The sequence below is a fragment of the Physeter macrocephalus genome, chromosome 10, assembly GCF_002837175.3.
Source record: "Physeter macrocephalus isolate SW-GA chromosome 10, ASM283717v5, whole genome shotgun sequence".
Lineage (NCBI taxonomy): Eukaryota > Metazoa > Chordata > Mammalia > Artiodactyla > Physeteridae > Physeter > Physeter macrocephalus.
In genome coordinates, this window is record NC_041223.1 from 22,113,064 (window position 1) to 22,127,990 (window position 14,927).

At 46.7% G+C, this 14,927-nt stretch overlaps 1 protein-coding gene across 1 annotated transcript in view; it reads right to left on the minus strand.

The window, feature by feature from the left end:
- LOC114486945 (polycomb group RING finger protein 6-like) overlaps window positions 1–8,965 on the minus strand; it is a 20,197-nt gene extending 11,232 nt beyond the window's left edge. Inside the window, exon 1 of the mRNA XM_028494371.2 lies at window positions 8,213–8,965. Coding sequence (XP_028350172.1) covers window positions 8,213–8,687 — 475 coding nt within the window. The 5' untranslated portion in view covers window positions 8,688–8,965. The remainder of the gene's footprint in view (window positions 1–8,212) is intronic.
- Window positions 8,966–14,927: the final 5,962 nt, after the last annotated feature.

Genomic DNA, 14,927 nt, shown 5'->3' on the forward strand with positions numbered 1-14,927 from the left:
AGCCTGGCTAATGGTTTATCAATTTTGTTTATCTTCTCAAAGAACCAGCTTTTAGTTTTATTGATCTTTGCTATTGTTTCCTTCATTTCTTTTTACTTCTGATCTGATCTTTATAATTTCGTTCCTTCTGCTAACTTTGGGGTTTTTTTGTTCTTCTTTCTCTAATTGCTTTAGGCGTGAGGTTAGCTTGTTTATTAGAGATGTTTCTTGTTTCTTAAGGTAGGAATGTATTGCTATAAACTTCCCTCTTAGAACTGCTTTTGCTGCATCCCATCTTACCCATTATTTATCCATCCTCCCAAATATATCAATTTCTTTAGAACTAGAATTTGAGGTTTTGCCCTAAGAAACCACTCAAGAGCTTGGGAGGAATGCAAAGGTACTTGATAAGCTCTTTCCCTTATTTTTCTCCTTTCTGCTCCCCACTCTTCCTGTTCCCTCCCTTCTGACCCTGATGGATTGCCAGGAGTTCAAATTTCAGAATCTGTGGTTAGAAGGGGATCCCCTTGTTGTTTGGATGAGGAAGTGGAGGCCTAGAGAGGGAAGACAAGTCTCCCTCTAGCTCAAGGTGAGAGTGGGACGTATACTCTGGGCTGACAGAGCCACCCACCTCACTGCTCCCTGAGAAGCACAGATCATCATGGTGCCCTCTCCATGGGCCCTGAGCAGAGGTATCCTCAGTGGGTACCAAAGACCTTTTTCTGCTTTGCCTCTCTCTCACTTCATATTTCCACAACTTTTCCCCTTTAGTCTATGTCCTATTCCTAGACCTCTAGTTTAGCCCATAGCAGTCCTGTCCAAGCTTTGGCCTCTCTGTCTTACCACCCCCTCCCCATTATCATTCCCATTTTTGCTTTAGCAAGATTAAATCAGTGTGCATCCTAGGGTAGCTGTCACTCTGGAAAGGCAATTTAATAAATTAATCTCTCATAAGAAGTTAATGACTTATTAAGAGCTTAGGATATTAAGACCTCACTATTTGTATTTGGCTTGTAATGGAAGATTTCTATAGGTGCAAAGCCTTAACCCCAAGTAATGACTGTTGAGTGAAGGAATTTCAGCTACGACTTATTTTGGAGTGGGGAGGTGATGGAAGAGAGTAGAGGGGGGAAGGTCTAATTTGATGTTGGTAAATTATTAATGAGGCATTGTAAGCCTACGTTTCCCTCTATCTAAGGGGCATTTGGGCTTCAGTAATCCTGGACAGAGTCCTACTCCTGCTACTGACTGTTTCCTAATTGATTTTTTTGTTCTTTACTCTTCAAGAAAGTTTTCCATGAGAAACCACTGAACTTGTCTTCCTTAGGATAAAGACCAGATGTGTGCAGCCCTTGAGTGCTCTCAAGAATGAAGAAGCTAGTTTCCCTAGCAGCTTGGACTGCTGAAATGTGCAGTACCCTTCCAGAAACTGTGGACGTGGCTAGTCCAAAGCTAAACCAGAAAATCATCAAAGTTTGTTTGCATCTTGTTCATCCCCGTCAACTAAACTCTCCCTCATCCTTTTCTCCCCTGTGCATTCCTAATTCTGTTCTCCAGCATGCCTTCATCCGCTCTCCATCCTTCCCATCCCCAGGGCTGGTTTATTCACTGGGGCCTTTTCTTTTCTAACATATTTTTACAAAGATGAAATCTGGTTAAAATAAGATCCAAGAGAATGTCTTTGAAGAATAAAAAGGGCCAACTTGTCAAAAGGGATCACATGAAACCTGAGGAATGTGATAAAGAGGGGAGAAGGGGGCTCTCAGGCAGCCAGCCAGCCCCAGATCAGTCTCAGGCATAAAGTGTAAAGCAGTGGTTCTCAAGCTTAAATGAGAATAGGAGTCAGGGGACTCCTATTCACTTAGGAGTTTCCCAGGCCTAACCTTGAGGATTCTGATTTGTAAGTTTAGGGGACAGCCCAGACTTTTAAATAAGCATTTCAAGAAATGTTGCTACAGGTGGTCTTTGGAATATACCTAGAGAAACTCTGGAGTGTGGGGTGACATGTGGTTGGTCGGATATCTCTGGGCTCCACCCACCCTGCGAAAGGCAGGAGGACCAAGCTTTATCCTTCATCCTAACAGATGTCACCTTGCGTCTCACTCAATAAGTCTGGCTTTAGCTGATTGGTCCTTAATTACCACTCCCTCCTTCCACTCCCCAGCCAAAGGAGGTTATAGTGGGATAAAGAGACTGGTATGCATTACAGTGGTTTGTATCCTAGTAACAATTCAAGAGACAGGCTGATTCTCCCTCAAGATTCTTTTCTTCAACTAATTTTTGGAGACCTAAGTCTTCTTCACACCACACAAATCATGATTCTGCTTAATTTTTCTCCATGTACCAATTAAAGCAGATGAGTAGGAAGTGGGAGATCCATTAGAAGGCAGTTCTAAATCATGCCTCTTTACTAAGACCCAAGGCTATAATCCATTTATTCATCAGAACCCCATAGCAGGTACCCCTTTAGTATTTTATTGATATATATATATTTTTTATTCAACACTGACATTTTATTTTCTGAAGTTTATCATTTTTACAAAACAGAACAAAAAGCAGGTATCCAAAACAGCAAAGAGTTTACAGAATTTCTGCACCAGTTTTCACACAAGTCAGTGATTATGAAACTGGTGTCTAATGTAAATACTAGATACAGTCTGATTTCCTTCTTGGTCATAAGCATTCAGGTGGTCTGTTTTAGAGCTACTGAATAATTACTTTTCATAAGCGACAGTCATTTTTTGAGAACCGATTTGGTTTGTCCAACAATGTAAACACTTTTTGATGTGTGGCATTTTCTTTTTTTTTTAAAAAAACACTGAGCTAAAATACAGAATGTGTATGTGTTTGGATCCTAACCAAATCTTTTCAGATCCCAATTACCCTGAAGAACACTGAAGACATTTATAGGACATATTAAATACTTGTTATGTACCTCATAATGTTGAAGGCAGCTACTATAATTCTACAGAAAATAGCATTTCATTCAGAGGCTGCCCAGAGTTTGAACTACATCATAGTTTCCACATCCTTTCTGATTTGGAGTAGTTTCCCCAAATAGGGCCATATTATTAGAAAAAAAATTTTATGCTCATGCCAAACAGGGTCTGGCATTTTATAGATACATTTGTGTAGAGCAAGATTCCTTGCTCAGTACCCCAGGTGACCACAAAGAAATCAAGAGGCCACGATTATTGGATGCTGAGAGGAGGAAGCGTACTTAAACTCACATAATCTGGAGGCGAGTAGAAACAGAGTTGGAACGTGGTTGTGGTGTTCAGCCACCACTTGTTCCAGGAACACATTTCGTTTAAATAAGGGAAGTATAGTCCAGTTTTGCAATGTTAATAGCTGCCAGTATCGCAAACCTTTTTTATAAATTTATCTGAGGGAATGGCATGCCAGTTAATTCATTTTGCACAGTTTTGTGGAGGTATTTATTAGAGATTTATATAGAATGCATAGTCATAAGGAATCAGCCACATCATCTTGACCCACTTCCTTACTTAAAAAAATAGAGAAACCAAGGCCAAAGACTTAAGGAAACTAGTGGACCCCTCCAACCCCCAATACCTAACTCCTCTTCTTTCCTTTGGGAACTTATCTTTCCATGAGGACCACAACCCCACTCCAGGGAAAGATATGACCAATCAGATCATCCTATCACCCAGAGCTCCGTGATTGGTTCAGGTGCAAGGACTTGACTACTAAGGCTGCCTGAGCTATCTGGGAAGGTCTTTTCCCACTGGGGTTGCTAACCTAGGAAAACAATAATCTGGGACTGCTGCCACCACCCTGTAGAATGTTTGTCTGCAGAGCGAAATGAAGCAGAGACACAAAGAGCTGTGAGAGGAGAAATGACTGAACCAGGGTAACATCATTTGAGCCTCAGGATCCCACTGAGTTGGAATTTAGTCTGTGAAATTCTAGTTGTGTGAGTCAGTGAAGTCCCTTTCATTAAGCTAATTTGAGTTGAGGATTGAAACTCGCCAACTGAAAGAGTCCTGATTAGTAACATGGCCTTGCCTGGTCCTGGAAGCTTTATGTACAATGGCTCCTGGTACCCAGTTCTCCTGCCTGGGTGTATCAGCTTCTGTGCTCTGTGGCAGTAGGTCTTAAGCTTTAGAATGGATAAGTATCAACTGCATTATCTGTTAAAATGCAGATTCCCGGGCCCACAAAGATTCAGGTTCAGTGGGATTGGATGGCCATGGCCATAAATCTGTCCTTTGTCAAGCTTTTTCCTGAATGAGAAAAGTCCTTACGGTGGCCTGGGAGGCTGTTCTATTCACTGGCTGTCACATCTGTTCCCATCACACTGTTTCTCTTAAGGTCCACAACATGCCAGGCTTGCTCTGGTCTTAGAGCTTTATCTTAGCTGGTCCCTCTACCTGAAAGGTTCTTTACTCCAGGTCTGTCCACTGCTAAATCATTTCCTTCAAGCCTCGGCAGGAATGTCACTTCTCAATGAGTCTTATTCTGACATTCCTATTTAATACAGAAACACACCTCCCACCCCACACATATCCTTTACCCTATTTTTGGTTTTCCCTGTAATTCTCTTTATCTTCCGAAGTTCTCTACCATTTATTTCTTATGGCTATTTTCTATCCTGGTCCTCCTCCATCTCCTTTCCCCCCACTAGGATACAAGCTCCAGGAGAGCAGAGATCTTTCATGTGTTCACTGATATATCTTAAGTATCTTCAGCACATAGTAGGCACTCAATGCATATTTTTTGAATGCAAGTGCTGTCAGTTCGAAGCGATTTCTGACTCTGTAAAAATGCCATACTGCCATGTGGACATTAATTATTTTACTTTCTTAATATCTCATAATCCAGATTACCAGATTTCCCTTTCCTCTGAAACTGAAAAGTAATAAGAAAGACAAGTAATGAAAAGAAAGTTCCTACGTTGCTGTGATGCTCCATATGAGTGCCTAGATGGGGTCAGCTATGCTCCAGCCAGCCTCACTTTCCATAGATCTCCTTAGGGCTGAGTGCAGTTTACCAATGCCAGTTTTGGTTTTGACTTCAGAAGTTTTCTGGGGAGAGGAGTTTTTCTCTCACCATATTGCCCTTAAATATAAGCAACTAGACAGATATGTCTCAGCATTAGGGGCTGGAGACAGGGATGCCTTTACTTAAAGGCAGTGATTCTTCCTAGCAGAGGGGATGTCCCCTAGTTTACACATATTCATAAATATTTTCACTTGCGCTGCAACTCAATTCAGGCTATCTTCTTTAGTGCTTGATGATTTTGGAACAAGGCAGTAAGAATCAAAGTTTGACTAATGACTGTCTTTAGGGGTCTTAGGTCATCAAAACTGATGTCTATTTGCTTTTCTTAAAAAAAAGCTATTTAAATTAATTACTTAAATATCCTAATATTCACATTATACCACTTAATCTAGTCCTTTAAAATAGGCATTTAAGATTTCAACTAATATTTATTCTTGTGAAGCAAAACGCTGCTTGCTACTTTCCTTGCTCAGTTTCTGGGAGCTTGGGCAGCTGCTGTTGTGTGTGCTGAAGGGAAATTGGATTCTTAAAGAAAGTGCTTAATCTTCTCTATTAAGCAATTAAATAAAATGGGCTCTGGGAGTATGTAGCAGGTGGGTTTGGATGTGAAAAAAATTTTCGAAAACCACGTTTTGCGTTTTAAGTGGATGTTTAAAAATGCAGTGGTGTACATTTAAGAGAAAATGATGAGGGGGGAGTTTTTATTAATCGCTGCTTCAAGTCAAGAAAGGCTGAGTATTAAAGAACTTATACAATGAAAGGAGAAGCCGCTTAAGTGGAAGTAGGCCCTGAAGTTAAACGAGATCAATCTCAAAGGACACAGTGCAACTTATTTCAAATAGTTCAGATTTTTCTCCTTTGAAAAAAAAGTATCGATAAAAAAATGTATCACCGCTTTATTTTGCAGAGTCGCCCTTCACTGCTATGTCGCCATTGCTCGGGCACCTCAGAAATACACTGATTATAGGTCGAAATGAAAACAAAACAAAAACGAAACCGGCAGTGCTATTCTCGCAGTCATTAAAGGGGTTGTCCTTTTAATGCACTCGCTTTTAATGAAAAGGGAAAGGAATATTTGATATGCCTTGACATTTGGTCCCTTTCCGCGAAATCTGAAACTTGAGACGCAAAACATTCCGCAGTTGTCGGTGAAATACCTGCCTTAAAAGCAGAACCACAGTGAATGTCTTTGGCCCGGAATTCCAGAGACTAATTTCCACCCCTCCCACGGAGTCACCTGCTCAGGGGGAACCCCGGCCAGAAATCCGGGTCGCGCCAGGTCAAATCTTGCGCGTCTCTTGTTTACTCCGCCCGGGGCAGGGCGGCGGCGCGGCCGCTGGGTGGGGAGGGCCGCTTCGGCCCGCGGCGCCCAGGCACTCGGCTCCGCTCGGCTCGGCTGCTTGGGCGCCCGGGAGGGGCGGCGCGCGGTCCCCGCCCGGCCCGGAGACCACCCGGACGCGGCGCTCAGGGCGTCCGCTCGGCCCGGCGGCCCCTCGCCGCGGTCCGGCCGCAGCGGCCTCCCGGGAACCTCTCCCGAGGGTGCACACGAGTCCACACAGGCAGGCTAGTGGCTCGAGGGAGCCCCGGTGTCCCCCGGGTGTCGCCGGGCCGGGGAGGAAGCCCAGCGCCCCGGCCCCACTCGCCTGGGATTCCCCCGCCCCCTGGCCCCGCTCTCCCGGCTCTGGGTGTGATTTCACTCGCGTCCCTTCGGAGGAAGGGAAGCGCGCAGGCTGGAGGCGGCTGCTCGCCCCAGGTCCCAGCGCGGCCCACCAGGAAACCGGCAGCTGCTCCCCGCGCCGCTGCCCGAGCCGATTTGAATACCCCGGCGAGGGCGGGCCGCGTTCCCCGAACTGGGTGCGCCCAGGGAGCCCTGAGGAGTGACCCCGGGGAAGGCAATGGGGGCATTTCGAGCGCGTGAAAAGTTCGTGCTTCCGCAGGGGCAAGGGAAGGGCTACTAAAACACTTTGCAAAGCTCCAGAAACGCAGCCAGGAGCTACAATCTGATTTTGTTGTTCTTGACCGATAGCATAAATGTGAGTAGAGGCGGGGGCGAGGGAGAGGAAAGGGATCAGAGGTACCCGAACAAAATCATAAAGACAAAATACTAATTATTCTATAATTCCGTGTGTCATCAAGACAGGGAACTATCATCTGGGGAATGGGGAAGATGGGGGTGGGGGGAGGAGGTTTCCACATCCCTAAAGGAAATTCTCAGGCTCCTAGAGACGCCCAAGGGTTTTTTTTTGCAAGACAAGTAGAGACCGGCTCTCCGGGGAGATCCCCGACCGGAGCGAGCGGGAGCGCGGCCGCGATCTTCCCGCCCGGAGCGGCCTTGGCAGGGCCCGGCCCTGCCCTCCCGGTCGCCTCCCTCCCCAGTCTCCCCGCACGCCGCTCAACCCTCTCCGTTCGCCGGCTCCAGACTGGTTTTTCTGGTTCAGCCTCCCTCCCTGGGACGCGCTGGGGGATCCGATGACGTCGCTGGCTGAGTCTCTCCCTCTTCCTCCCCCCCCCCCCCCCCCCCCCCCCCCCCCCCCCCCCCCCCCCCCCCCGACCGGAGCGAGCGGGAGCGCGGCCGCGATCTTCCCGCCCGGAGCGGCCTTGGCAGGGCCCGGCCCTGCCCTCCCGGTCGCCTCCCTCCCCAGTCTCCCCGCACGCCGCTCAACCCTCTCCGTTCGCCGGCTCCAGACTGGTTTTTCTGGTTCAGCCTCCCTCCCTGGGACGCGCTGGGGGATCCGATGACGTCGCTGGCTGAGTCTCTCCCTCTTCCTCCCTCCCTCCCTCCCCCCTCCTCTCCCCCCGCCCGCCCTCGCCGCGCACTCCTCCTAGTAACTTCTGTTCGGGGAGGCGCTGCCAGGAATAACCCGGTGCGTCCACAGACCGGGAGGGGAGGCGGCCGCTGCGGCTCCCGCACGCAGACTACTGCGGCCCGGGCCTCGCGGCTCCCTCCCGAGCCCGGTGGCCCCTGCCCCGGGCCCATCTCCGTACCGTGTCAGAAAAATAAATAAAGGGAAGAGGAGCCTGGGCAGGCGGTCGGGATCGCTTCCCTCCCTCCGCGCCCGCCCTCCCTCTGTCCTTAAGGAAATGCTACCAGACACCCCCCACCAGACACGCTCAGCCTTGGCGAGGAGCGGCCGCGGCGGCAGCGAGAACAAGGGCACCAGGGGGGTTTCCTCCCCCTCCTCCTCTCCCTCCTCTTCCTCCTCCTCCTCACCGTCCTCCTCCTCCTCCTCCTCCTCCTCCTCCTCCTTCTTCTCAGCGGTGACTTTCCAGGTGAGCGGCCGCCGCTGCTGCTGCGAGGATCCCCCTCGCCCGCTTGGGCTCGGGCCGCCGCGTCGCGCCCTCCTCCCGCCCCTGTCACCCGGCGGCGGCCGGGAGCTGACAGCCGCCCGAGGGGCTCGCGGCCCGGAGGCTGGCGGCCGGCGGGAGGCGGGCTGGAGGTGAGGGGGTGGAGAGGAGGCGAGCGGGGCGCCGCCGAGCGCTGTCTCTCCCCGCCGGAGGAGGGTCTCCACAGGAACATCTTCGGTGACTGTGGCACAAGTCTTGGCCAAGTTGTGTCCTGGACGTTGAAGCTCCCGGGAGCCCGGAGCAACTTGGAGGGTCTCCCGGCCAGTTAACCATATTCCTGCACGTCTCGACTTTGGGGTGCTGGGTGCAGCCTTGGGGTGCGCTGAGGGCGGACAGACCATTCGGGCGAACAGAGCGGCGGGAATCTAGGTTCCTCGGCGCGGTAAGTGGCCTCGGCGCGGTGTTTTTCCTGTCTCCTTTAGCATTAGGAGCTCGTTTCACTTTACACGAAATCGCCTCCGCCGGACCCCACGGCCCCTCCCGCCGCGCGCCCCCGGCTTCGGGCGGGCGTCCAGAGGGTGAGGGTCGGAGGGGGCGGGGATGGGGGAGACCTCGGGAGGGGGGGTCCGGCGCGTTGGGAAATGCGGGGAATACCCTGGCCGAGGAGCTATGCAGATGAGGGGACGCTGCTTTGCGTAAGGTCCTGGGGGGGGGGGAGGGGGCGGCGCGGGAGCGCTGGAGGCAGGAATGTGCCTGGTTACTAATGAGGGACGTGCACCGGCGTGCACCGCCGGGCCACCGCTGCGGCTGCCGCGGCCGCCGGCCGCCAGTCTTCAGGTAGCGGGGGAGGGGGCCGCGCGGCGCTGGCCGGGGGCGGGCGGCCGGGCGGCGGGAGGGCCGGGCCGCCGGCCTGCGGCCCAGCGTGCGCAGCGCAGGAGCCGGCTGTTGGCATTTCGGCGACTCCTTTCTCCTCCCGAGCGAGGAAGGAAGGAAGGAACGGGAGAAGGAAGGAAGCGAGGAAGGAGGGGACTGACTCGATGGAAGGTTCAGGCGGAGGCGCCCTCGGCTTGCGGGTGCACCGGCCGCAGAGCGGCTCCCCGCGCGGCGGGCTGCCCGGGGGCGCGCGGAGACGGGTGGGGGCGGTTTGCATGCGTGTTCCTCTGTGCGTCTGCCCGGGGACCGGGAAGGGACATGTGTGTTTGGGCTGTGCACTGTGGGGAGCTGGGTCTGCGCCTTTATGTCTGTTCCCTGAAGTGGGTGGAACGTTGGCCCGTTCCGGGAATGTTCCATGACGTGGTGCAGCCACAGGAAGGGGGTTAACGAGGGGCTCTCTGCCGCGGCGGCTCTGCCGGCTGCTATCAAAGCAGATGTGCTGCCGCAGCTCCTCCTCTCTCACCTCCCTTCACCCCTCCCCCCGCCTTTCCATTCTGAGCGTCTGGTACTGGTAGGGGTGAGACAGGAAAACACTGCTGGGCGGGGGTGGGGTGGGGATGGGGGTGGTGATGTGTGTGTGGTGTCTGTCGTATTTGGTGGGGGAGACTCCAGATCTGCTCTGCCAGCCCAGCTGTTATCACAGATCGGTGCGCTTTTCACGCATGTGCCTCCCGTGTCCTGTCCCTCTTACATAACACATCCAGTGCAGCAGAGGACACGAGAAAATGCGACCCCAGCCCAATCTGGGTGAGGGGATAGAAGGTCAGGAAGTGTCCCTCGGTGTTGTCCTTCAGGGACGTGGCTCCAGTGGGGGAAAAGGAGGGGGGAAGGAGGGTTTTCTTCAAGTGGCTCTTCTCTTGTCTGACTTGAAAGCATCTAAGTAAAAAGGACTGCAGGAACTAGTCCTCTCTAATGGGAAAGCTTTTACATGCTACGCCGAAGAAAAGTGGGTACTTTAACCTCGGGAGTGCAGAGAAGAGAGAGGGTCCTTAATAAAGACGCTCGGAGGAGATGGGCAATAATACGTGCGGGGTAGAGGGCAGTGGGGATGGCTTTGAGGGGACCGGAGGAATCCCCTGATAACAGATAGGTTTCGCTGGAGGGTTTAGGACACCTGTAATGGTTTAGAATTCGCACAGGAAGCGGAGTGTGCAACTGACATTGCAAAAGCCTTACTCTCTGCACAGTTACTTAGGCCTAAAATGAACATAAAAAGGCTCGTTTCCGGTACTTTCATTATAGTGGAAAATTTGAACTGATTTTTCTCCTTTCTTTTTTTGCCATTTTAAAAATAATTCAGTCTACTTCCAAATTCATATTGGTACCCTCCCCCATCCCCAAAGGCTAGACCTGGGTAAGTCACAGAGAACTGTGTTTTTCTAGCATGCTCAGAGCCCTAGTCAAGGGCTATTGATTTTTCTCTTCAGTACAGTTGTTTCTTCTGTAGTGCATAATCAAGCCCAGAAATTACTTGAAATATTAATAAGATACATTTTAATTAAGTTTGCTATGATCTGTCCTCCTAGAAAAAGGCAGTTTAACTTTATTAGAAACATTTCCTCTAGTGATATAGTAATATTTGGTGATATTTGTCCTTGAGGAAATCAAGTTTTAAAAAATATTTGCATATATATTATGTGTAAGTATATGTTATATATATTATATTCATATCACGTATATATATTAGAATTTGCAAATGTCCTGTGCTTTTTCACCTTGTAAGAGTGCCAAAGCAAAATTTTAACCAAGAAGATTGTGTAATGAGTAGATTGGTTTTGATTTTTAGGATATAGGCCAAATAGTTTATCAAGACAGAAATGCCCTCCACGTGAGTAAAATGCATATCATTTTCATTATTCAGACAAAATTCCTGTGGAACACCAAGAAGTCATGGTACCAGATGAAAACTGTGCATTTTCATTTTGAGGTGAATGGGATTTACCAACATCACCTTAATGATAGTGTGCTTCAAGTGTCATAATCCCTTTTGACCACTAGGTTTGAAATGCAGTATATTTCTTATATACAGAAAAATGTTATATTACAATGGTGAATCTTTTGAAAATTGTCTGAGTTTCTTGCTTTGAACATAGGTCAGGTATAAAACAAAATCTTGTTGGTGACTGTATTTCTGTGATGGTGACTGTATTTTATGTGGTTGGCTTTATTAGAGACTGCTTTTATTTATGTAAGGGTATTTATGATTAAACTGATGTGAAATTGATTTGAGGACAATTTTGAGAATGGTAATATATTAATGATATTACAAATTAAGATATAAGTGATTTTTAACTGGTTAGATCCTTGTGGAGGTCTTTGGAAAAATGCCATTAGAATAGATAAAACATGTCTATATTTCTCTTAAACATGGAATGTAAAAGTGAATTTACTATGTATATATTATCACATAATGAAATCATGCTATTTGACTACATTGAAAGATTAGCCAGAAGAATCTTTTGGTTGATCAGGCTCCTTTTACATGAGATGTGTTTACAAATGTTCTTGTTACTATGAAACCAGAACAGAGACAACGTGTATGCAGGTGTTCCTTGTGGAATAATGGTACATGTGTCTGCTTGAGCTTTTGGCACTTTGTCACTGTTCAAAAAATGAGGCTGAATCTTTTATGCTGATTCAGTCTAAAATGAAGAATCTTTAATAATTTACCAATTTTGTTTTCTGAAGCAGGACTTAATTCAACAAGTAGCAACAACAAATAACATGTACTCTATCTGTGTTGGTTTTAGATTTTTGAGTTATCAGTAATTAGCTGAAATTAATCAGAAAGCTTCAACATACGAAAAGTAGCTTTAAAGACTTATAGAAAATGTTATTTGGCGTGGAAAGTGTAATCCACTAAGACGGAATAATTTAATACCTGATGTGGTAACGATTATAATAAGGGGAAGGTGGCTAAGATCAACTGGGTAGTTGGTGGTGGATCAAACTAATCACCTATGTCTATCACAAGTAAACATTGTTTTCATGTTTGGTTCATAGTCAATGTCAGCAGAACTCTCTGTAGGTCTATGCGGTAGTTCTGTAGGTCTATGCGGTAGTCCTGTAGGTGGAGAAATGGTTCGCAATTTAAATCTCCACCTGACAATTCCTGTGATATGCTTCTGATTAATGTATTTATATATGAATTCATTGTGAGTCCATATTTTGGCTAAAACTTGGTAGGTAAGTATTGCACCGTTTTAAGTGATATTATAAAAAGGAGCAGAGGCAGTTTTCTAACTCAACTCAGTGGACTTCAGATTTCATAAGGAACTTCAGACCATGTGTATGGCTTTGCTGTAACCACAGGGGCAGAGCCTTCATTAATCTTGAGTAAAACTATAGTGAATGTTCCAGTGAGTCTTCTCAAAGTTTGAAGTTGTGGGTGAACACAGAAGATGGAGGGAAAATGGGAAAACTTTATGAAAACAAGATTTTGCTTATTTGAAGCAAATTTTGTAAGTGATGTAATTTTCTGTTTGTTCCTGATATTTGATCACAGTCAAAAGCATTTCTTTCTCTATGCTATTTATGGCAACTCTAACAAAAAGGAGGTTACAAATCAGTATTTGTAGCTATGAGATGGCTCTAAATAATTTGGAAAAAATATTTCAGCATTTTGTCTATTCCTGTGAAGCAACACCCAGGTCTTTATATACAAGGAGAGGACACAGCTTACTTGGTCTGTGCAATCTTTGGTTTCTCTGAGGTGGATCATGGCTATTAGCATGAAGTTAGATATAGGACTCTACCGTCTTAAACAATGCATTTTGAATAGAATCAGAACTGCTTGATATTTTGTGGCACTGTTGTCCTGGGCCAAATAATGCGCTGCTAATCTTAACATATACTCTTATTACCCATCATGTGGGGTATTAACTGTGACGTGTGGTCTATCCTACAAGTGTCCATAATGTTAGATTTCCTAACAGTTACAAATTTGGAGTCTGACCATTTGACATATTTGAAGAAAGTGCTTTGGAGAGAAACGATGGAAATGATGTTTGTGTGCCTTAAGACAATTCTGGGCAGAAAGCAGGTGGGGTTTGACCTACCCTTTCTGTCACAAGATGGTTGGATGTAAGGTCAGGAAGTACTCAGGGACGTCCAGCATTCTTGACCTGTCACTCACTTCTAATCTTAGCCCTTTCTTCAGAGTATTATGACAGGTGCCCTCGTTGTCTTGATCAATGCAATTTATTCGTCCATTCATTCAACCAGTATTTACTATGGGTCAGGCCTTGTGCTAGACACCAAAGGTATAATGATGACCCAGACCAGAAAAGAGCTTGTAATCTAGTGGGGCTGACAGATAGTAATCATGAGGTTTGTTATAAGTGCTATGGAAGAAATGTAAAGGAGTGTATAACAAGGGGTCTACCACCCCTGTCTGGGAGTGAGGAAGAGGTCTCTCTGAGGAGGTGATGTTTGAGCTGAGACTGCAGGATAAATAAGAGAAGAAAAAGATAGGAGGGGAGAGGGAGAATATTGTACAAAGAAGAAACGATGCAAATGCGCTGAGGTTGGGGGATGTACAGTGTTTTGAGGAGTTGAAAGCAAGCCAGTGGGGCTGGAGGGCACATAACGAGAGGTAATGCACTATGAAGCCAGGGCATGTGGGCACGGTGACCACATGAATCATTATCTAACTTGGCATAAATGGAGACTGTCCTTGGCAAATCAGGGCAGGTGATGACCCTACTATTAGCCATGTTAGAGACTGATCGTTGGAGAGGGAATTTGGGGGTCAGGGCCTAGAAGCTGGAGGAGGCTTATGTATAGCATGTGTCTTTTCACAATGCTTCCACATAAATGACCCCCCTGGAAATTTGTTATGATTTTATGTGCTGACATTAGTTTGAGGGGTTTAGTTGTATAATTATTTGCAGATAATTTTTTTTAGGAATAAATAATTGGTTTTAAAAAATAATTATTTGGGGCTCCAGTTAACCAAATTGGCCAGCATCATTGATTCAGTTAATGAATAACTGCAAATTCAAAAGTCTCTACAAGGTCACTGTGTGAAGTAACCGATTAATCTTTAGAGCCCTGCATGAGCTGGATCCGTATGATTCTAAATAGCTACTAAAACAGTCAATTCCCCAGATAATTTGTCTACATGTTTGCAAATATCAGAAAGTTTAGAGAAATTTGGGTGTGATTTTTTTACTTTCCATATGATGAGGAGTCGGTGTAATTCATACAAAAGAGTATGAAGGCAAAGAATAGAAAAAAAGAGGTTCGTGAAATACAGCATTCCTTTTTGTAGCCTTGGACTGATATTCCATTTTGTCAGCTGTATCATTTAACTATTTGCTCCCTGTTTTAAAATTTATATAATGTAGAAAATTCTATTTAGGTGGCAGAAAAGGTATGTAGTAATCCCAAGCCTGGGCTGTGGAGTCCTACTGGGGGTCAGAAAGAGTAACTGAGAGAATAAAAGGACAAAGATCCCTGATTGCAAGAATTTTACAGTCTAGAGAAGGCATATGGCTTCTAAGTAAACTTTATTAAAACTTACTAGTTCTTTTATTTGAACTAATTATAGAGTCACAGAAAGTTATAAAAATACTACAGACAGGTCCTATGTACTCTTCACTTGGTTTTTTCCCCAGTGGCTGCCTTCTAGAATGAGAGTATTATACCAAAGCAAAGAAATTGATATTGTTATATGGCATGTGTATACTCCCATGTCTTGTTACCAC